Source organism: Alnus glutinosa, chromosome 9, assembly GCF_958979055.1.
Source record: "Alnus glutinosa chromosome 9, dhAlnGlut1.1, whole genome shotgun sequence".
Classification (NCBI taxonomy): Eukaryota; Viridiplantae; Streptophyta; class Magnoliopsida; order Fagales; family Betulaceae; genus Alnus; species Alnus glutinosa.
In genome coordinates, this window is record NC_084894.1 from 27,854,051 (window position 1) to 27,871,876 (window position 17,826).

Consider the following 17,826-nt stretch of genomic DNA (forward strand, 5'->3'; position numbering starts at 1 on the left):
GGGTCCTTATGGGTGGTAGTGTTAAGTATTGATACCATTCCTCTTCTTCCTCCACGGCAATCATATCTTTAAAATATAATAATTTTATATATAAATGAAAATGATGAGTCCACGACTTAGTAAATAAATACAATCCTAACTCAGTTATGTTTGAGACATAAGTCATTTTTTTAAAACTTCTCCCTTTCTTTGTTATCTTAGAAGGCTGGTTTTCAAAGTTAAAAACTTTCATTTTAAAACAGATGCATGTTTCATAAATTTTGCTTATGCGAAAACATCAATCTAGAAATATTTTTAATTCATGGAGACATTTTCTTTGTAATAGATTTTAAACTACCAATGCCCACAACATTTTCTTTTCCAGAATTAATTATAATTATATGTAATAGTATAATCATATACTTAAGTTACTCTCACTATCTGCCTGTTGCTCTCACTACCTGTCTGTTATCCTATTATCCTATTTGTAATATTTCCTGTTATTATGTAAAATTGTTGTTTCAATACTCTGTTATATGCTCCATTTTTGCGCTTAGTCTTAAATTTTTTTTGTTGTTGCAGTGCATTCCCACAAGGCGGATTACCGCCTGATTGCCATATCCCCTGCATCATATTTACTATTATTGTAGTTACTGTTACTGTTATTGTTATTGTTATTTTTACGCACTCACTTACATGTTCTCCCACATTCAGCTTCCGCCCCTTTATGGTGTATATATATATATAGACAAAATTGCATTAGACATTTTGTTATAGTTTGATCGATCGAACTTGCGATAAAGGCTGTTTTGTAATTTTTCTTTTCTGGGCTACGACTCTACTTCTATTAAAGCTAAATCAGGACGGATTGGTTGGTAGAGTTGATGTATTTTTCAATTTTCTCAATAGAAGCACTTAAAAAGTGATTTTTCTTCAGTTTTCTGCAACTTTTTGATTTTTTTTTTTTTAGATTCGTGAAAAAGATTAATGAGTTATTGTACTTGTAGATTCAGCTTCGACTACAAAAAGAATTCCCACTATGCAACGCTGCATCAAGTAAGATGTTAAGCATAAGACAAACTAAGTTCATGCAGAGATCGTTTAAGTCAGTATTTTTCTGTGTCGAACAGAGTAAACGCAGGGGAGGACAGAGTTGTTTCTTGTTTCTCTATCCAAATTACTCTTTCCATTCCTTCTCCTTTACAGTATTTTGTTCTAAATTTTTTCTCACACATACTACATCTTGGCCATACATGACTTGCAACATGCCAACATCTTGTCACTTAACTTTCTTCTAAACATATAAATAGACGCACTTAAGACATCAAAATTATTTCGTGAGTTCTCTGATCAACTCTCACATAAGTAAAAAAAAAAAAAAACAAAAATGGAGTTTCCATAACATTATTGTCTTTCATTTTATTTTTGACTTTTTGCCGGGGAGGAAACTGGCCGCACTTTCCCCGCAGCTCGGGACATATCGACTGCAAATGAGTCTTCCATGGGGCACTTGAAGCTAGCCATGTCTTCACCTCCACAAGTCTGTTGTTGCACCACCAACAACGAAACCTCCCAATTGGAGTCCGACGACGCCAGCATGTCCCCCAAGGACCCCAGCTCAGGAAACTCATTCCACATTGTCAGTCCCATGAACAATGGTGAATTACTTGCATGCCGTCTTCCCAACAAAACTAGATCATAAAGATTTTGCAGCGACCGAATCACATTGATCACTTCCATGCTTTCAGACACCACCTCTTCTCTATACAAATGACGCATTTTGTGCATGGTAGCCATCTTAAACTGGTCGATCATATCAATATCGAGCTCCCTACTTACCAAATTCTTGCCCTTTCTTTTAGCCTCGATCAGAAACTGTATAACTGTAAGGCTTACATCGGGGTGTTCAGCCATGCGCATAGCGTATGCTAATGCTTCCCGATCATCTGCCCCTTCCACGAAGATCACCACGATACTATAGAAAGGCCTGCTTTTCATAGTCTTAATATTCCCACTTAACGTCCCTCTATCAACAAAGATTCCGACAGAGCATGGAGCGTTGTTAAGAATTTTGAGGTTGACGCTTCTTACGGGTTTGTCCGCCGACTCCTCTGCGCCATGCGGTTTCCATTGCTTATGAAAAGGGATGATCACCATAGACACTCTCTTCTCTATAGCTAGGCTGCATATCTCGTCGTGCATTGTTGCGTACGGCGCAATGGCTGTAAATGCGTTCACGGAAACGGTGTCGCTGTTGATCATTTCCTCGTACAGTTGGAAAGCCTTTATTATGTGGTCGGACTGGTTGGAGTGGACGGAATTCCTTTGGCCCTGTCTGTGCATTATGAGGAGTGGGGATGACCTGCCCAATAGCTGGATGAGGTGGACGACGTACATGCCGATGGGGCTTTTGGGTGTCGGATTAGAGACTTCGAGAAGATTGATGATTGAAGGAGTGATGTCTTGATGGTAGATGCAAGCCAGCAAACGGAGCTCCGCATTAGGCGTGGCGTGTTGGATGGTCCTCCTCCTTCTGAAGGACATGTTTCCCCTGGATGGTTTGTAGAGTAATTTCACCATGGGAGTGATGGTTCCCGTTATCACAACGGCGGATATGACCATGATGCTATATGATTGTTCGTCAATAAGCTGCAAGTCAAAAGCACAAATTAATGCGTTCAAGATAGCACAAGATCATATGAAGCCGACCGCAGGGGCGGAACCGGAATATCAGCAAATTAAGGCACAGCAAAATTAAAACAAAAACTTTTTAGAGAGTAAAAACATAATTTTAAAGGGTTTATTCCATAAAAACCTAAAATTTTGTGGGAATTTTTAAAATTTTGGGAGCTAGCTACTACGTACCCCAAGCAGGGCTGTAGAACGAGGGCATCAATGCCTAGCTAGTTCTTTCAGCAGATCAAGGGCACCAAATTATGTAGCTCTAGAAGCTAAGGGATCCGGATTTCCAACAATATTTTGCTAGCAATTCGAATAATAAAAGTAAGAGAGTTTTTATAAGGTTCACCTGTCGAAGTAAGTGGGTGAACTTCTCAAATTTCTTCAGAAAAGTGGTTCCAATGTAAATTAGATGCTTTCTCATATTTACTATTCGAATTACTAGCAATTTAGACAACAAAATAAATGGATGTAAATCTCGATCCTCTAGGAATTAATGGCATGAACATATATATGAGTTGTTTTTCTTACTAGGAGGAGCATCCCCTGTTGTAATATTAGAATATCAGTGATGCCTTGGGCGCTCATGATTAGGCCTAAGATGAGGGAGTCTTGGACAGGCATATCGTAATAGAGCGAAGGCAACATGGTTCCCATAAGTTTTCCCAGTAAGCTACACAAAGCCAACATCTCCACGATTCCAGCAGCCTTCATATTTATCAAAGAAAGATTTATCCTGGCGCAGCTGAACATAAAATAGCATGGCAAGAGAATGGACGAAACATAGGAATCAAGCTTATCGACTAACGCTGATCCTAGCGGCGGTCCATCTGGTACTGCCAAGCCTAAAACCATAGGCCCCAACATAAAATGCTGCCCAATCACCTCACCAAATAGCGCGCACCCCAATATCATGACAAAGATGGAGAAGAAGTGACTCTCTCTCAGTTCTTTCTCTTCAGATGTTTTTCCAATCATCCATGAAAAAATGGGTCTGAAGATGAATATTATGATAATCAGCATGGCGCCTAAAGACATTAATGCCATCCATGGGAAACTAGCTTGCTTTCTTAGCGAGCTTTGCCTTGCCGTGAATGTGATAATTGAGCAAATCCAAGAGCATATCCCACTGATCATGGAAGAAGACACGGCTAGTCGGCCAAGCTCCGAATTCAGAAGCTTCAAATCAGCTAAAAGGCATGCAATGACATGGAAGGAACTCGAGGACTGAAATGCTGCAATGAAAATTAAGGACTTACGTAGATTGGGTTCCATTGTGATCTTGTGCTCTAAAAGGTAAGCAAAGGTTATGTTTAGCATTAGCGGCACAAAGAAAGCACAGAAGCCAATGACCAGTGCTCTTTTTCCTGATTTTTTTACCATGCTCAAATCCATTTTAACTCCAACGAGGAACATAAAGAGCATGCATCCAAAGAACGCAAACGTTTCACTTACATAAAAACTCTTCATGGGGAACACCGTACGTCTGAATGAATTGTCTTTTCCCAGAAACGAAGGTCCCAGTGCAATACCTGCCTGATCGATCACGATTAAAATCACAAAGAATGAGATAAAATTCAGCATGCAGTTAGTTTATTCGATCTCCCGGTAATGTTATTTACGTCTATCTTGTTAGAATTTTTTTTTTTTTTTCGGCTATTTTCCATATATCTTAAATCTTGATTTAATTAGTTTCCTTGTAGGTCTAGTTAGCAATCACAAATTCTCTATCTTATTAATTTAGCCTACCTTACCTTATTTACCAAACCCCTGGCTTCTCCATAAATACCATACATTGTAAAACAATTTTATACAGGTGATGAACGTAGGCCTTTAAGGCGCTAAACCACTCTAAAATGTCTTATCTTTTTTTTTTTTTTTTCCTCTTTGCTTTCGCTATTTCTCCCTTATTTTATATATATTTCTACATCTATTTATGATATATTGCAACATGTAAAGGATAATATGATTGCAATATTATATATATATATATATATATATATTGTCGATCAATGTCGTTGCATAATATATATACTAGTTAGCAAAGCATTGGTGTAGGTGGAAAGGGGTTCTGGGATTAACTACTAACTCTCATTATTAATTCCTTTGTTTGTTTCTTTGGTGCATATATTTGTATGTTTCTTCCTTGTCTCTTTTGAATATTGAGGAAGATGCATGGAAAATCTAGTATGTGTTGAATTGCAAGAGCAAGAATATTCAAAAGCTTACCAACATTTGTGAAATAAAAGCACTTTCACCGAGTGGGGTCAGAATCAACTGTAAGAAGGCTGTGAGCAAGGCGGATAAGGAGAGCTGTGTATAAAGGATAAGAGATGCGAAATTGAACGGATTATCACCATAAAAGACACCTCTATTTCTTATATGCCTTTGTGGCTGGCAGACCCAGCTGCCATTGTATGCTGCAGATCTATGCATGTTCGAACATGCAGAAGCTAGCTAGCTACGGTTCACGGCCTCACTGAAATATCAAAATTGAGAGAGAGAGAGAGAGAGAAGAGAGAGAGAGAGAGAGAGAGAGAGAGAGAGAGAGAGAGAGAGAGGAGAATATGTCTATGGACTGAGATGAGACTGAAGGATTGGAGAGGAGAAGCTATGGACATGAGGATGGTGCGGAGTGGTCAAACCCTAATCTCACTATTTACCACGGGTTTGGCACAAGTCATCAGCAGGTTCAAGAGGCCTGGTAATATTATAACCTCAAAAAAAGAAAAAAGAAAGAAAGAAAGAAAGGAAATATTATAAGAGAAATGATATAAATACATCTCATACATGTCGATCTCATTTTCAAATTCACTATTAGATTTATGGGGCTCAAATTCAATGATAGATTTGAAACTTGGTCGTACGGAGATCGGTATGAGATATGTAGAGGATGTATGTGTATAGTATATCACTTCTCATATTATAATGCGGATTTGCTCAATTTTTTATTCTAGCCAATTGAAAGGAATCCGTCAAGTCTTTTCACAAAATTTGACTGCGTGCATTGAGTGATTTATATTTTGGGCATACCACAGGAACCTCTAAGTCATTTTAATACCACATGAAGTTAATTAATTGTAAATCAGATAAATCACATGGACTCGCAATTCGAACATATATTGTTGAATTCACCAGCTCTTGAGTTTGATTCATGTATGATTTATTTGGAAACTCCATTGCAGTGCCGAAAGGCCTGCGCATAATTTAGCTAAATGGGCTGCCTTTACTAGTTAGTGGATGCATTCCCATTTCTTCCGTTCCCCCGTTGGATGTAACTATAATTAGTGACATCAATCCCCCTTAGCCTTGTCTCCGGTCCCCCCTCTCTTTTATTCCTTTCTTTTTGTTATTTTTTCTGATTTGGTTTTGTGTCCGCATTTGGCCAAGAAGAAAAAAAGAAAGGGAAGTTTGCGATAGGTGAGATAGACTAGAAATGGAAAATAAAAGCACAAGGAAAATAAATCAAGACTTAACTTGGAGAATATTATAAATATATATACTAACAATATGGTTAGGGATAATTACAAATTATAATTCTATTTTATCAAGAAATTATTAGTTAACCTTCTTCTACTTTGAATTCATTCCAATTGATAGATTCTTTTATTTGTCATGGACGTATCTTTTAGAATAACATAAAATTTAACCGTTAATTGGAATTATGGAACAAATTGTAGAGAATTGATAATTAATAATAAGTGTCACAATGAGGGCTAGCCCTTTTCATACTCATCAATACAAACAAAAGTCCTCCTAACCTCATTGATCTCAGATCTCTCATGGATATTACTACCTAAAAGACCTAACAATAACCTACGTACGTATTTCCCTCACATAAAATTTTATACTTACACCATGAGATCGAAGATGAATGGGTTTTTTTCCCATACTTAACCGTCAATCTGTTGTTGTTGCATCACCAAAACAGAAGTTTTGCTGTTAAGATCTGATGAGGCGAGCAAGTCTCCGATAATCCCCAGCTCTGGAAATTCACTCCATTCTGCAAGCCCTGATGTTTGTGGAGACTCTACTTTATGCCGTCTACCAACAATAATAAGGTCATACTCGTCCACCATAGACCGAATTATTAAGGCTGTCTGAGGGCCATCTTTCACCATCTCCTCTAGGAATATCACATATTCATCACCCACATTGTTAAGTTTAACATCCTTAAGTATCTCATTGTCAAGCAATTTGTCCCAACGGGAATCAACGTCACCGCCAGTGGCAACAAATTGAACCACTGTTAGGGCGATATTCGAGTCATTGGCCATGCGTTTGGCAAAAGTCAATGCCTCTCGATCGTCATTCCCTCCTAAGAAGATCATGGCAACAGAATAGGATGACTCTGATGAAACCATTGAGCGGCCTAAATGACCACGGTCAACAAGGATCCCAACAGAGCAGGGGGCAAGTTCAAGCACACTGCAATTTAAGGTCCTTACGGTATTGTCCTCTGATTCAATAGAACCACCAATCGACCATTTTCGGTGGAATGGGAGTACTATAAAAGATGTGAGTTTGTCCAATCCAAGGATGCATATGTCCTCGTGCATGAACTTGGGTGGAGAGATTGATGTGAAGACATTTACTGATACAACGCCCTCATTGTCTCGTTTAAAGAGATTGAAGGCAAGAATGATATTCTCCGAATAGGAACTATTATTGGACACAGTCTTTTTTTGCATTTGATGGGAAATAAAAATAGGAGAAGCTCGTCCAATTAACTCGATAAGGTGAAGCACATAAACAGCAAGGGGCCTTTCACTAGATGGGCATGCGACTTCAAGTAGCTTTATTACAGCCGCAATGTCATCTTGCCTGTGAATGCACGCTAGGACTCTAAGCTCTACATTACGTCTGCAATGCATAATATCTCTTTTCTGGTAACCTGCATATTTCCTTGAGGGATGGTACATGTACTTCACCAAGAGTGGCACGAAAAATGCAGTCAATAAGATGCTTAGACTTGACAAAGCATACGACTCATCTGCCATGGTCTGCACAAATGAAAAATGTTGGAGAAACCCATCAAGTGATGTTGTTCAAGAAAGCAATAGTTTTTACTATTAAAGATTAAAGTTCTAGAAAATATATTTTGCAATATAGTATGATGTTTCTTTTATTCTTAATTCTATGACTTATGCTTAAATACTCATAACCATGAAATATCATCTCATAAAATTAGCAAAAAAAATCATTAACTACATTATTAAACTTGATTTAGCAATATTCATTTCTAATTTATTAATCTAGATTCATATAGTTAAAAGGTCTTACATCTATTTAATTGGTTTGAAAGTCGATTTAAAAAATAAATATGCTAAATATAGGAAATAATCATTTTGGGAGTTACATTGGATTTTATGATGCATATGAGTTATTAGGGATTTATTTGTCACATGAGAGTTACATATGATCTAAATGAGTGAATTGAATATTGGAAAATTAAAAGCATCATTGTAATGACGTAGTAGTGAAAATTAAAGTTGAATATTGAAAAATTAGAAGCATCACTGTAATGACGTAGTAGTGAAAATTAACCTAATGTTTACTGGCACATTATCAAATTGTATGACAGTACTATAGCAATCTACTAAATAGCATTACTCATCGTATAAATACTCATATACAATCTAGTGAGTGGAATAAAAAAGTATTTTGGTGTTTATCCTTCTCTCCATTTATCTTCCCTAGAATATTGATAATGTGTTTTAACCCTCTTGATTTCCAACAAATTGGTATCAAAGCAAGATGTGGTGAGAAAAGAAAATGGAAAATAGAATGATTCCATTTCACATTCATCGATTCATGAAAGGCAACTATATATTCATATGAATGTAATCTTGGATCAAAAGATTTATGGCAGATCATTGCAAAGGTTACAAGGAGTTGGAGAACAAAGGTTCCTTATCTCACTCAAAATAAGTCTTGCGATAAAAAGAAGGATCGAAAGGCCATCATGATCATTCATCAATGCTTGGATGATGACTTGTTACAAAGAGCTATACTATTTCCAAGAAAACTTTGGAGATTATTCAAAACTCTTATCAATGAGTTGATAAAGTGAAGAAAGTTTTGCATCTAAACTTTGCAAAGTAAGTTTGAACCTAGCCTTGCGCAAGAAGGCCTCTTAACCAATTTCATATTTTTTTCACGAGTGTTGGTCATTGTGAATCAACTAAAGAGCCATGGTAAAGATTATTTAAATGATACAAATGTTGTTGAAAAGATCAACTAAAGAGATATGGTAAAGATTCAACTATATTGCTGTTGCCATCAAAGAGTCAAAAGATCTACATTCCATAATCATTGATCAACTCATGGGGTAAGTACAAGATCATGAAGAGGAGGAAAAAAAGAAGCAAGAGCTTGTAGATAAAATGCTACAAACAAAGCTCTCTTTGAAGGAGATAAAAGATCGGTATGGTGGAAACCAAAGAGGTCGAGGACATGGAAGAGGAAGAGAAGAATGAGCTGGCCACATTCCGTCCAACAAAGAAGGAAGAGATCAAAATTCATATCAAACAAGAGGAAGTGGCTAAAAATAAAAAAAACCAATTTAAGGCTACATGGAAGAAGGTATGACAAATTTCAAATGTTGTATGTAGAAAGGGAAAATTTCACTTACTCCCGTCAATCTCCCACTCAATCTACAATCTCTTCCCCCACCGCCCGCCCCCCCCCCCCCCACTCAATCTACAATCTTTCAATTTGGTTAATGTACCATACTCATCTACTATTAGGGTTGCAATGTCCAAAATCACAAAAATACCCTTCCACATCCAAAATAACAAAAATACTTATCCTACCAATGTGAAAGGAATGAAATGTAGGTTGGAATTAAAAAAGAATATATGTTCACTCCATGTAAAAATAAGTTATTCATCTTAATCTATATTAGGGGCACCTAAAACGGAACCAAAAAGAAAAAGATAATTCCATTTTCTTGAAGAAAAAAAAGGGTGGAGGGGGGGGGGGGGGGGAGAGAGAGAAAAGAAAGATAGTCACCTCGTTATCTTTGAACAATGTATAGAAAGTGAGTTGGACTACACCTTTGGAACTCAATAACAGAGCGAGTGTGAGAGCATCATTTAAGGGCATTTTGGAGTACAAGGGAGGAACCAAAGAAGCCACCATTTTGGACACAAAAGTCAAAACAATGAGGATTCCATTGATTGTGGTGAAACTGTCATCGAATTTGATTAAACTCAGATCTGTCCTCATCCCACAGGTAGTCACGTAGATTGGCAGCAACACATCCCAAATGAAGCAATTGAACTTGCTGACAATGGCTGATCCTAAAGGCGGCCCATCTGGTATTGCCAAACCCAAAATGAAAGGTCCAACGACTAAAGTCTGACCAAACGAATGAGAAAGATACCCAGAGCCAAGGACCATTATTAAAATGGCATGAATGTAAGTGTCTTTGACAGGCCTGCCTTCCGGTGTCTGCCTGATTACCCAAAACATTGATGGTCGAATTGCAAATACAATGATGATAAGATACATGATGATTGCTACTAAATCTATAGTGGCAATCATACTACTTTCATTCTGTCTAATTCTAGTCAAGGCAGAAATGATGATAAGAAACATGCTTAAGGTGTCACTTACCAATGCCCCAGATAGTGCTAATCGACCCAGTTCAGAATTCAAGATCTTGAGGTCCTCAAGAAGGCAAGCAACGACCGGAAATGGAGTTAGACAATGTATTGCTGTTATATATGGAAGCATCTCTGCTTCTTCAGTATTTAGCGTATAATATCCTTTAAGTTTTACTTGGACTAACAAGCCAATTAGTAAAGGCGACAATATGCATACAACACCAGTATACAAGGCTTTTCTTCCGGTTCTATTTATCATTCCTATATCCATTTTCACCCCACTCAGAAACATAAAGAGTATATAACTCCAAAGAGACAACAAACCAATTATTTCTTGACTTTTAACGGGAAATAGGACATGTTTCAATATTTCGAAGCGTCCCAGGAGAGAGGGACTGAGGATCATGCCAACCTGGTCCGCATAAAATCAAGGCACTTGTTTAGTTAAAATAAAAAGAGTCTCCCAAGTCAACAATTGATGAAATATATGTAAATATGCGCAAATAAGAGAAACAGGCTGGAGAGGAAGTGGAAGAGAGCACTTACAAAAAGTTGTGAGGTGAACTTGGGGACTCCATAACGCTTAAGAACGTAATGGGAGGCTTGGGTGATAGCAAAAATGAGAACCATCTGCAGCTGAATCACTGGCAACGTATACGGAATAGTACCATAATGAATGTAGTTCCACAGGCCTTTCGAATTGACCATGGGGGGTAACTGAGTACATTCATTTATGGTGATCATGCCACTTGTATCAACAAGTAAGGCATTGTTTTCTGCCATGCCGATGTCTGCCTCTCTTGGTATATTCACACAATGAAATTCAATGCAGAGAGAGAAAGAAAGAAATGTATAAGGAAAGACCAGACAAGTGGGGTTTTTTTTCTTCTGTAAAATTTTGTCCACTAATGCATGAAATAAGAATTTGTAGGATCTTAATGCCTGTTTTAGGACACTAGAAATATGGTTGCAATCTGGTTATTAATGTGATAATTAACATGCATTCATCATCTAATAATAGATTTTACTTTGCTCTATTTGTTTCGACGTAAAATATTTTCTGAAAATAGTTTTTCCTATTTTCTAGTGTTTGATACAACGAAAAAAAATCATTGTAAAACTGAAAACATTTTCAGTTAACCAGAATTTTTTAAAAAATTTCCATAAAATTGTTTCCCTTTTTCTAAAACCGTAAACTATTATTTGAGTTTGGGCTTCTATTTCTCAAAACAACGGAAAAAGGGAGTGGGTGTTGGTGTATAGTGTATACCGAATCCAAAAGTTGTTGGGAAGCCACAAGGGTTTTGAGCTAACTTAACCGTACAAACGAAATCAAAGGCAACAATTGTTGAAGATGGTCATACCTCTTAGTTGTTTCTCTTACTGGAAGGTATCAATCCTTTCATCTAGATTTAGGCCAGCGTTTATTAAACCTGTCAATTGTTATTTTTAGCGCCAAGAAGACTGGAAAGATAAGGTTGTTAGTTGTTGAAAATATTGTTTAGATGAGTAATACTACACACATTCTTACGTCTTTATACTAATTTCTCAACACCCATATGTGACTGTTAAAACTATAATTGAATTTATGATGAATCTTTATTGGTTTTTAATCGAATGGTGGTTTTAAAAGCCACATATGGATGTGAGAAAGCGGGAGTGTGTGTAGTATTATTCTTTTTTTCAGAAATATAAAACGCTATCTATTTGTAGCGTACCAACGTTATACAAGCGCTGGCTAAAAGTTCAAGAGGTTGAAGGAGTTGGGTCGAGGCCACTGTTGAGCGCCTTGATTAGGCCTGTGTCCGGCCTAACTTTTAACAATTCAACATAAGATTGCCCTAGTTATAAATAGATCTGACAATTTATTACATAACCCGCGAACTCAACATAAACTAAACACAAAATTAATGGATTATGATTTATGGGTTTGGTCTGTTTAATTAAATGAGTCGAGTTATGGTTGACCTATATATATAGTTTCATACCAATGCTTAACACAATCCAAACCCAACATGAGAACATGAATTGACACCCCTAATTATAAGTGGTGTGATACAATTAGAACTTGTTCAAAAGGATATCTTCTGACATGCTTAAAAGGATGTTTGGAAGTAATTCGTACTTTATTTTTCATTTTATTTTCATCTTCCAATATTTTTCCTTTTGAGAATGGGTGTCTGTCTTCTTCATGTCCTTATATATAGAGAATAGATGACAACTGAATTCGAACAACTCATTGTTGCTTCGATAATTCAAGGAGAAAAAAAGAAAGGAAAAAATATAAAAAATCCTTTGAACTAACAACCAATTTTATAATAGCCCATTTAATTTTCAAGTGCACTAATGTGACCCATCAAAGTACCAAAGTGTGCCAAAAAGGCTACTTTTGTCGAAATATTCCTATAATACCCATATTCTCTTTAATTTTTTTTATTTTATTTTTTTTTAAAAAAAAAAAAACTAAACTAAACTATTTTTATTTTTTAAAAAAAAAAATATGAAAAATCAATCCATGTGGTAGGCCTTAATTATAAATCGCTCACTGCAAATTAAAACATAATTTGAAGGTCTTCAAGATAGGTGAAAAATAACAATTTAGTCATTGTAGTCAAATTCCGTCAAAATAATTGACGGATTTGATTAGTGTTAACGTCAACACCAATAAAATGATAATATGTGTCACTCTTACTAAAAAAATAAAAATCAATATATTAAAAAAATATACATTTACAAAACTAAATCACTCAATGTAGTCAAATTCCGTCAAAACACTTGATGGATTTCGTTAGTGTGCCACGTTAACATCAATAAAAGAATGACATGTGTCACTGTTAATATATATCTCAATGGAGTCAAATTCCATTAAAACACTTAACGGATTTCGTTAGTGTGCCACATTAGCATTAATAAAAGGACGACACGTGTCACTGTTAATATATGTAATTAAAACTAAAAATTTAAAGAAATTAAAAAATTAAAATTGTTTTAGTTAAAAAAAAGAAAGGGGTGGCTAAGCAGCCACCCCCAGCCCATTATGGTGCCCGCGCGCCACCCTTGGCTACCTCTAGGGTGGCTCGTGGGCCACCCCCAATGGTGGATCTGAGGTGGCCCGAAGGCGACCCCAGAGGAAGCTAGGGTGACCCATAGCCGCCCCCATGTGTCGGCAGTAGCACGCGCCATCCCAGATCCACCATTGAGGGAGCCTCGAAGGCCACCCTAGAGGTAGCAGTGGCTATCGAGCCCCCCATTTTTCTTTTTTTCTTTTTTTTTTCCTTGTTTTAATTAAAAATTTTCAATTTTTTAATTTCTTTAACTTTTTAGTTTTATATTAAAAGTTTTTTAAAATTTATTTATTTAAAAAATATATATAGTTTTTATTAATTTTTTATTTTAGTTTTTAAGAGAATAAGGGTATTATAGGAATATTTCAACAAGAGAGACATTTTTGGCATACTTTGGTAGTTTGATGGTTCACATTAGTGCACTTAAAATTTCAAGAGGTTATTCTAAAATTGGCTATTAGTTCAGGGGCATTTTTTATATTTTTCCCAAAAAGAAAATAAAAAATATCGTTCGTATTTCAATTTGGTACTATATGTCATGAATCATGCGTGCTTAGAAATATTGAGATTTCTCTCCTACAAAATAACATTTTCAAAAGATTGTTATTGAATAAGGATCAAGATTAAAAAAAACAACAAAAAAAAAAAAGATCCCTTGCAATTGGTAGTCTGAATTGCATAATATTTGGGCAGTCTGCACAACTGGCCCGAGCAGTTCGGAATGCGAGGCCCACCAGCCCAACAACCTCGCTCTCTCTAGTTTGGGCAACCAAATTGTAGCAAATGCCCATCCTATGTTAGGGCAGAATTTTTGAGACAATGATGTAATACCTTGTATTAAGTTAGAATTAAGACTACCCTAATTACAGAGTGAAATTCTACGCAGGCTATTCGAATGGTAGGTGATGGTAAAGTAGGAGAATCGTCCGAATGATCCTTGGACTATCCCAATAGTCCACCTCAGAAAAACGTTTGAACGGTGACAGTCTGCATGTGAATCAAATAGAGCCATTTAATGACAAGTATTGTGAAGGATGCATGTTTAAGGGTCTAGGTTGAACCCTAGACACCTCATCCAATCCCTTTCAGCCACCCAAACCCTATATATAGGATCTAGAGAGAGGGAGGAGGAGGAGGAGAAAAGAGAAAGGAGAAATAAGAGGTTTTTGGAGGATTCCTAAGCTTTTAGCTTCAAGAAATGTAACCTCTAAACCCTATCTGTAATGACCCACCCCCAATGACACAATATTGTCCACTTTTGGCTCCCCTGAACCAGACTTCCTAGGAGGTCATCCCTCCTGGTACTACTCTCGCAGAAGCATGTTTAAATGCAGAGTTCTGATAGGTTTATGGCCATTATAGCTTTAAAATGCATTGTGTCAAGACAAATGCATTTATAGATATAAGCACATCCCCATTCCCAGGCAATGTGGGACATCACACTAGCCTTGTTATATTTCAGTCTTATTTTGCGTTTTAATTTCGATCTCAGTGTTGTGATGTGATTGTGTGTGTGGGTGTGTGAAGGTTAAAGATGAGGTTTTTATTGTAGAAGTTGATGACGTTAGAGTTAGAAAGTTGAAGTTGTGTGGATGGTATGCACTATTTCATCTCCCTTATTGATTAAGAGTACATCTTTCACTGTTTATGGTTTTGTGGTGTTTATGTTTATGTTTATGGTTTTATGGTTTTGTGATTTCCAAAGTAATATTATAAGGAGTTTTGGTTTTGGAATGAAATGTTTCATTTTGGATAAAGCTTTAGATTTTGGCATTTGAATTCAATTTTAGGTTTGTTTAAGTGCTTAGGTTAGTGAAAGGAAGCCTTTTTAGGCCTTAGAATGTGTAAGATGATCTTTTTGAAATTATGAGGTTCTGTCAAGAGACCATTCTAACGGTCCGAGAACCGTCCAAATGGCCTGAGATCCATCACAACAGTGTGATTGGCAAAATTCATGTAAGTCTAAGTTTTAGGTTTTCAGTTAGGGTTTTAGTCTAGAAGTACAACTAATAGTAGAATATTTTGTAGAAGGAGCCAGAGTGTACGAAGAGGAGTTTCAAGAGGTCCTTTACGATCAAGGTGACTAAACACTCATGTGAAACTACTTACCCACATTTTTAGCATGTCCATTTTGATATCAAACTTGCATATTTTATATCAACATAAAATGCTTATTATGGATGCTGTAAACTCTACATTTTGTGCAAAGAAATGAAATATTTGTAAAATGGGTGACTGTGTGATTTCCAAATTCATGCATTGATAAAATAATTTTTGAACTTATATGGCATGGCTACCATAGGAAAAAATGTTTAAGAATCTAGAACATGTGCATACTATTTGTAAGTGTTTGACTTTATGGCCCATGGTTAAAGTAGAATATGAATTACCATAGATGTAGGGGCTACAATGGCTGGCACATCATCCACGGAGGCATGCAGTTGACAGAGCGATTTTGAGAGGCTTTTAATCGAAATAATCATAATAGGATAATAACCAAGGATTTAAAATTCAATAAACAAGATAAATAAATAGATAGTAGGAAAATTTAGAGAACCCTAACTTCCTCCAAGAAAACAATTTATTCCTAGAAATAGCAAGAAATAACTTAAAGTATGTTTTCAAATTTGAAAATGATGAATTTTGTGTCCAAGAAAAACAACTGTAAAATAAATTAAAGTCGATAGGGGTGGTCAAGCCACCCCTTTGGCCAAAATGGGGGTCATCGGCCACCCCCATTTGGCCATTTTGGGATGGATGAACCACCCCCATCTCAGCCAAACGGGGTGGCTTCTTTTATTATTTTATCTTTTTATTTTGTATTTGACCCTTTTGTATTTATTTTTTTTTTAATTTTTTTTTAAACACTTTACATTTGCCACATTTTTTGAAGTTTAGGAACTAAAAAATCACGTGCGATGCATGATTTACATTCCGTCCAAACATACATGAAACCTTAATGGATGGGCTAAATTGTCACAGTTTGGTAGTTTGTGGGGTTCGAATGTCACTTTTTAAACATTTAAGGCTAAAATGCCAAATTGATAATACTTTGGGGGTAAAGTGTATCTAACAATTAATTGGAATTATGGACCATTGGTAGAGAATTGATAATGACAGGCTTCACAGTTAGAGCTAGCCCTTTTCATACTCATCAATATAAATAGAAGTCCTCCCAACCCCATTGATCTCATGTCTCTCATGCATATTACTACCTAAAAGACCTAACAATAAAATACATATTTCCTCTAAAGACATGTTACATGTACATCTTTTATATATCTCTTTTCTAAATCAACTATTGGATCTGTAGGACTCACATGTGGGTTATTGTGGGTCCTACAGATCCAATGGTTAATTTAGAAAAGAGATGTATAAAAATGTACAAAAATCATTTCTCTTTCCTCTATTGTTGTTGCATAATTAACTATCAATCTGTTGTTGTTGCATGACCACCAAAACAGAAGATTTACTGTCAAGATCAGATGAGGTGAGCAAGTCTCCAATAATCCCCAGCTCTGGAAATTCACTCCATTCTGCAAGCCCTGATGTCTGCGGAGACTCTACATTATGCCATCTACCAACAATAATAAGGTCATACTCGTCCACCAAAGACCGAACTATCAATGCCGTCTGAGGCCCATCTTTCACCATCTCCTCTAAGTATATCACATATTCATCACCCACGTTATTAAGTTTAACATCCTTCAGTATCTCATTGTCAAGTAATTTGTCCCAATGGGAATCAACGTCATCGCTAACGGCAACAAAGTGAACCATAGTCAAGGTGATATTCCTATTATTGGCCATGCGTTTGGCAAAAGTCAATGCCTCTCGATCGTCATTACCTCCTAAGAAGATCATGGCAACAGAATAGGATGACTTTGATGAAACCGTTGAGCGGCCTAAATGACCACGATCAACAAGTATCCCAACAGAGCAAGGGGCTAGTTCAAGCACACTGCAATTTAAGGTCCTAATGGTATTGTCATCTGATTCCACAAGACCGTCAATGGACCATTTTCGGTAGAACGGGAGTACTATGAGGGATGTGAGTTTGTCTAATCCAAGGATGCATATGTCCTCGTGCATGAACATGAGTGGACAGATTGTTGTGAAGACGTTTACTGATACAACACCTGAATTGTGTCGTTTAAAGTGATTTAAGGCGAGAATGATATTCTTCGAATAAGAGCTGTTATTGGACATAGTCTTTTTTTGCATTTGGTGGGAAATAAAAATAGGAGAGGCTCGACCAATTAACTCGATAAGGTGAAGCACAAAAACAACAACAGGCCTTTCACTAGTTGGGCACATGACTTCAAGTAGTTTTGTTATAGCAGAAATGGCATCTGGCCTATGAATGCATGCTAGGACTCTGAGCTCCGCATTGTGTCTGTAATGCATAATATCCCTTTTTTGGTAACCTGCATATTTCCTTGAAGGATGGTACAGGTACTTTACCAAGAGTGGCACAAAAATTGCATTCAATA

The 17,826-nt window shown here is 36.6% G+C and overlaps 3 protein-coding genes across 3 annotated transcripts; all 3 read right to left on the minus strand.

Moving 5' to 3' along the window:
- Positions 1 to 1,398: 1,398 nt before the first annotated feature.
- Positions 1,399 to 5,094, minus strand: LOC133876947 (cation/H(+) antiporter 15-like). Its single transcript, XM_062315169.1, has 3 exons — positions 4,888 to 5,094; positions 3,190 to 4,194; positions 1,399 to 2,628 (listed from the first exon to the last, which is right to left on the minus strand). Exons 1-3 carry the CDS (start codon positions 5,092 to 5,094, stop codon positions 1,399 to 1,401), a joined length of 2,442 nt encoding a protein of 813 aa, XP_062171153.1.
- A 1,457-nt stretch (positions 5,095 to 6,551) lies between these two features.
- On the minus strand, positions 6,552 to 11,051 carry LOC133876948 (cation/H(+) antiporter 3-like). Its single transcript, XM_062315170.1, has 3 exons — positions 10,815 to 11,051; positions 9,673 to 10,680; positions 6,552 to 7,661 (listed from the first exon to the last, which is right to left on the minus strand). The coding sequence occupies exons 1-3, from the start codon at positions 11,049 to 11,051 to the stop codon at positions 6,552 to 6,554; spliced, it is 2,355 nt and encodes a 784-aa protein (XP_062171154.1).
- A 5,705-nt stretch (positions 11,052 to 16,756) lies between these two features.
- LOC133876949 (cation/H(+) antiporter 4-like) lies at positions 16,757 to 17,740 on the minus strand. The gene has a single exon (XM_062315171.1). It carries the CDS (start codon positions 17,738 to 17,740, stop codon positions 16,757 to 16,759), a length of 984 nt encoding a protein of 327 aa, XP_062171155.1.
- Between the last annotated feature and the right edge of the window lie 86 nt (positions 17,741 to 17,826).

What these genes read in the sequence shown, in the direction of transcription:
- LOC133876947 (XM_062315169.1), bottom strand. Translation starts at nt 5,094, where the DNA reads ATGCATAGATCTGCAGCATACAATGGCAGCTGGGTCTGCCAGCCACAA. An exon ending in CTTTTATTTCACAAATGTTG is followed by an intron (nt 4,195 to 4,887) that starts GTAAGCTTTTGA and finishes GTGATCGATCAG; the next exon opens with GCAGGTATTGCACTGGGACC. An exon ending in AACAGGGGATGCTCCTCCTA is followed by an intron (nt 2,629 to 3,189) that starts GTAAGAAAAACA and finishes TTTGACTTGCAG; the next exon opens with CTTATTGACGAACAATCATA.
- LOC133876948 (XM_062315170.1), bottom strand. Translation starts at nt 11,051, where the DNA reads ATGGCAGAAAACAATGCCTTACTTGTTGATACAAGTGGCATGATCACC. An exon ending in AGTTCACCTCACAACTTTTT is followed by an intron (nt 10,681 to 10,814) that starts GTAAGTGCTCTC and finishes TATGCGGACCAG; the next exon opens with GTTGGCATGATCCTCAGTCC. An exon ending in CATTGTTCAAAGATAACGAG is followed by an intron (nt 7,662 to 9,672) that starts GTGACTATCTTT and finishes TCATTTGTGCAG; the next exon opens with ACCATGGCAGATGAGTCGTA.
- LOC133876949 (XM_062315171.1), bottom strand. Translation starts at nt 17,740, where the DNA reads ATGCATTACAGACACAATGCGGAGCTCAGAGTCCTAGCATGCATTCAT.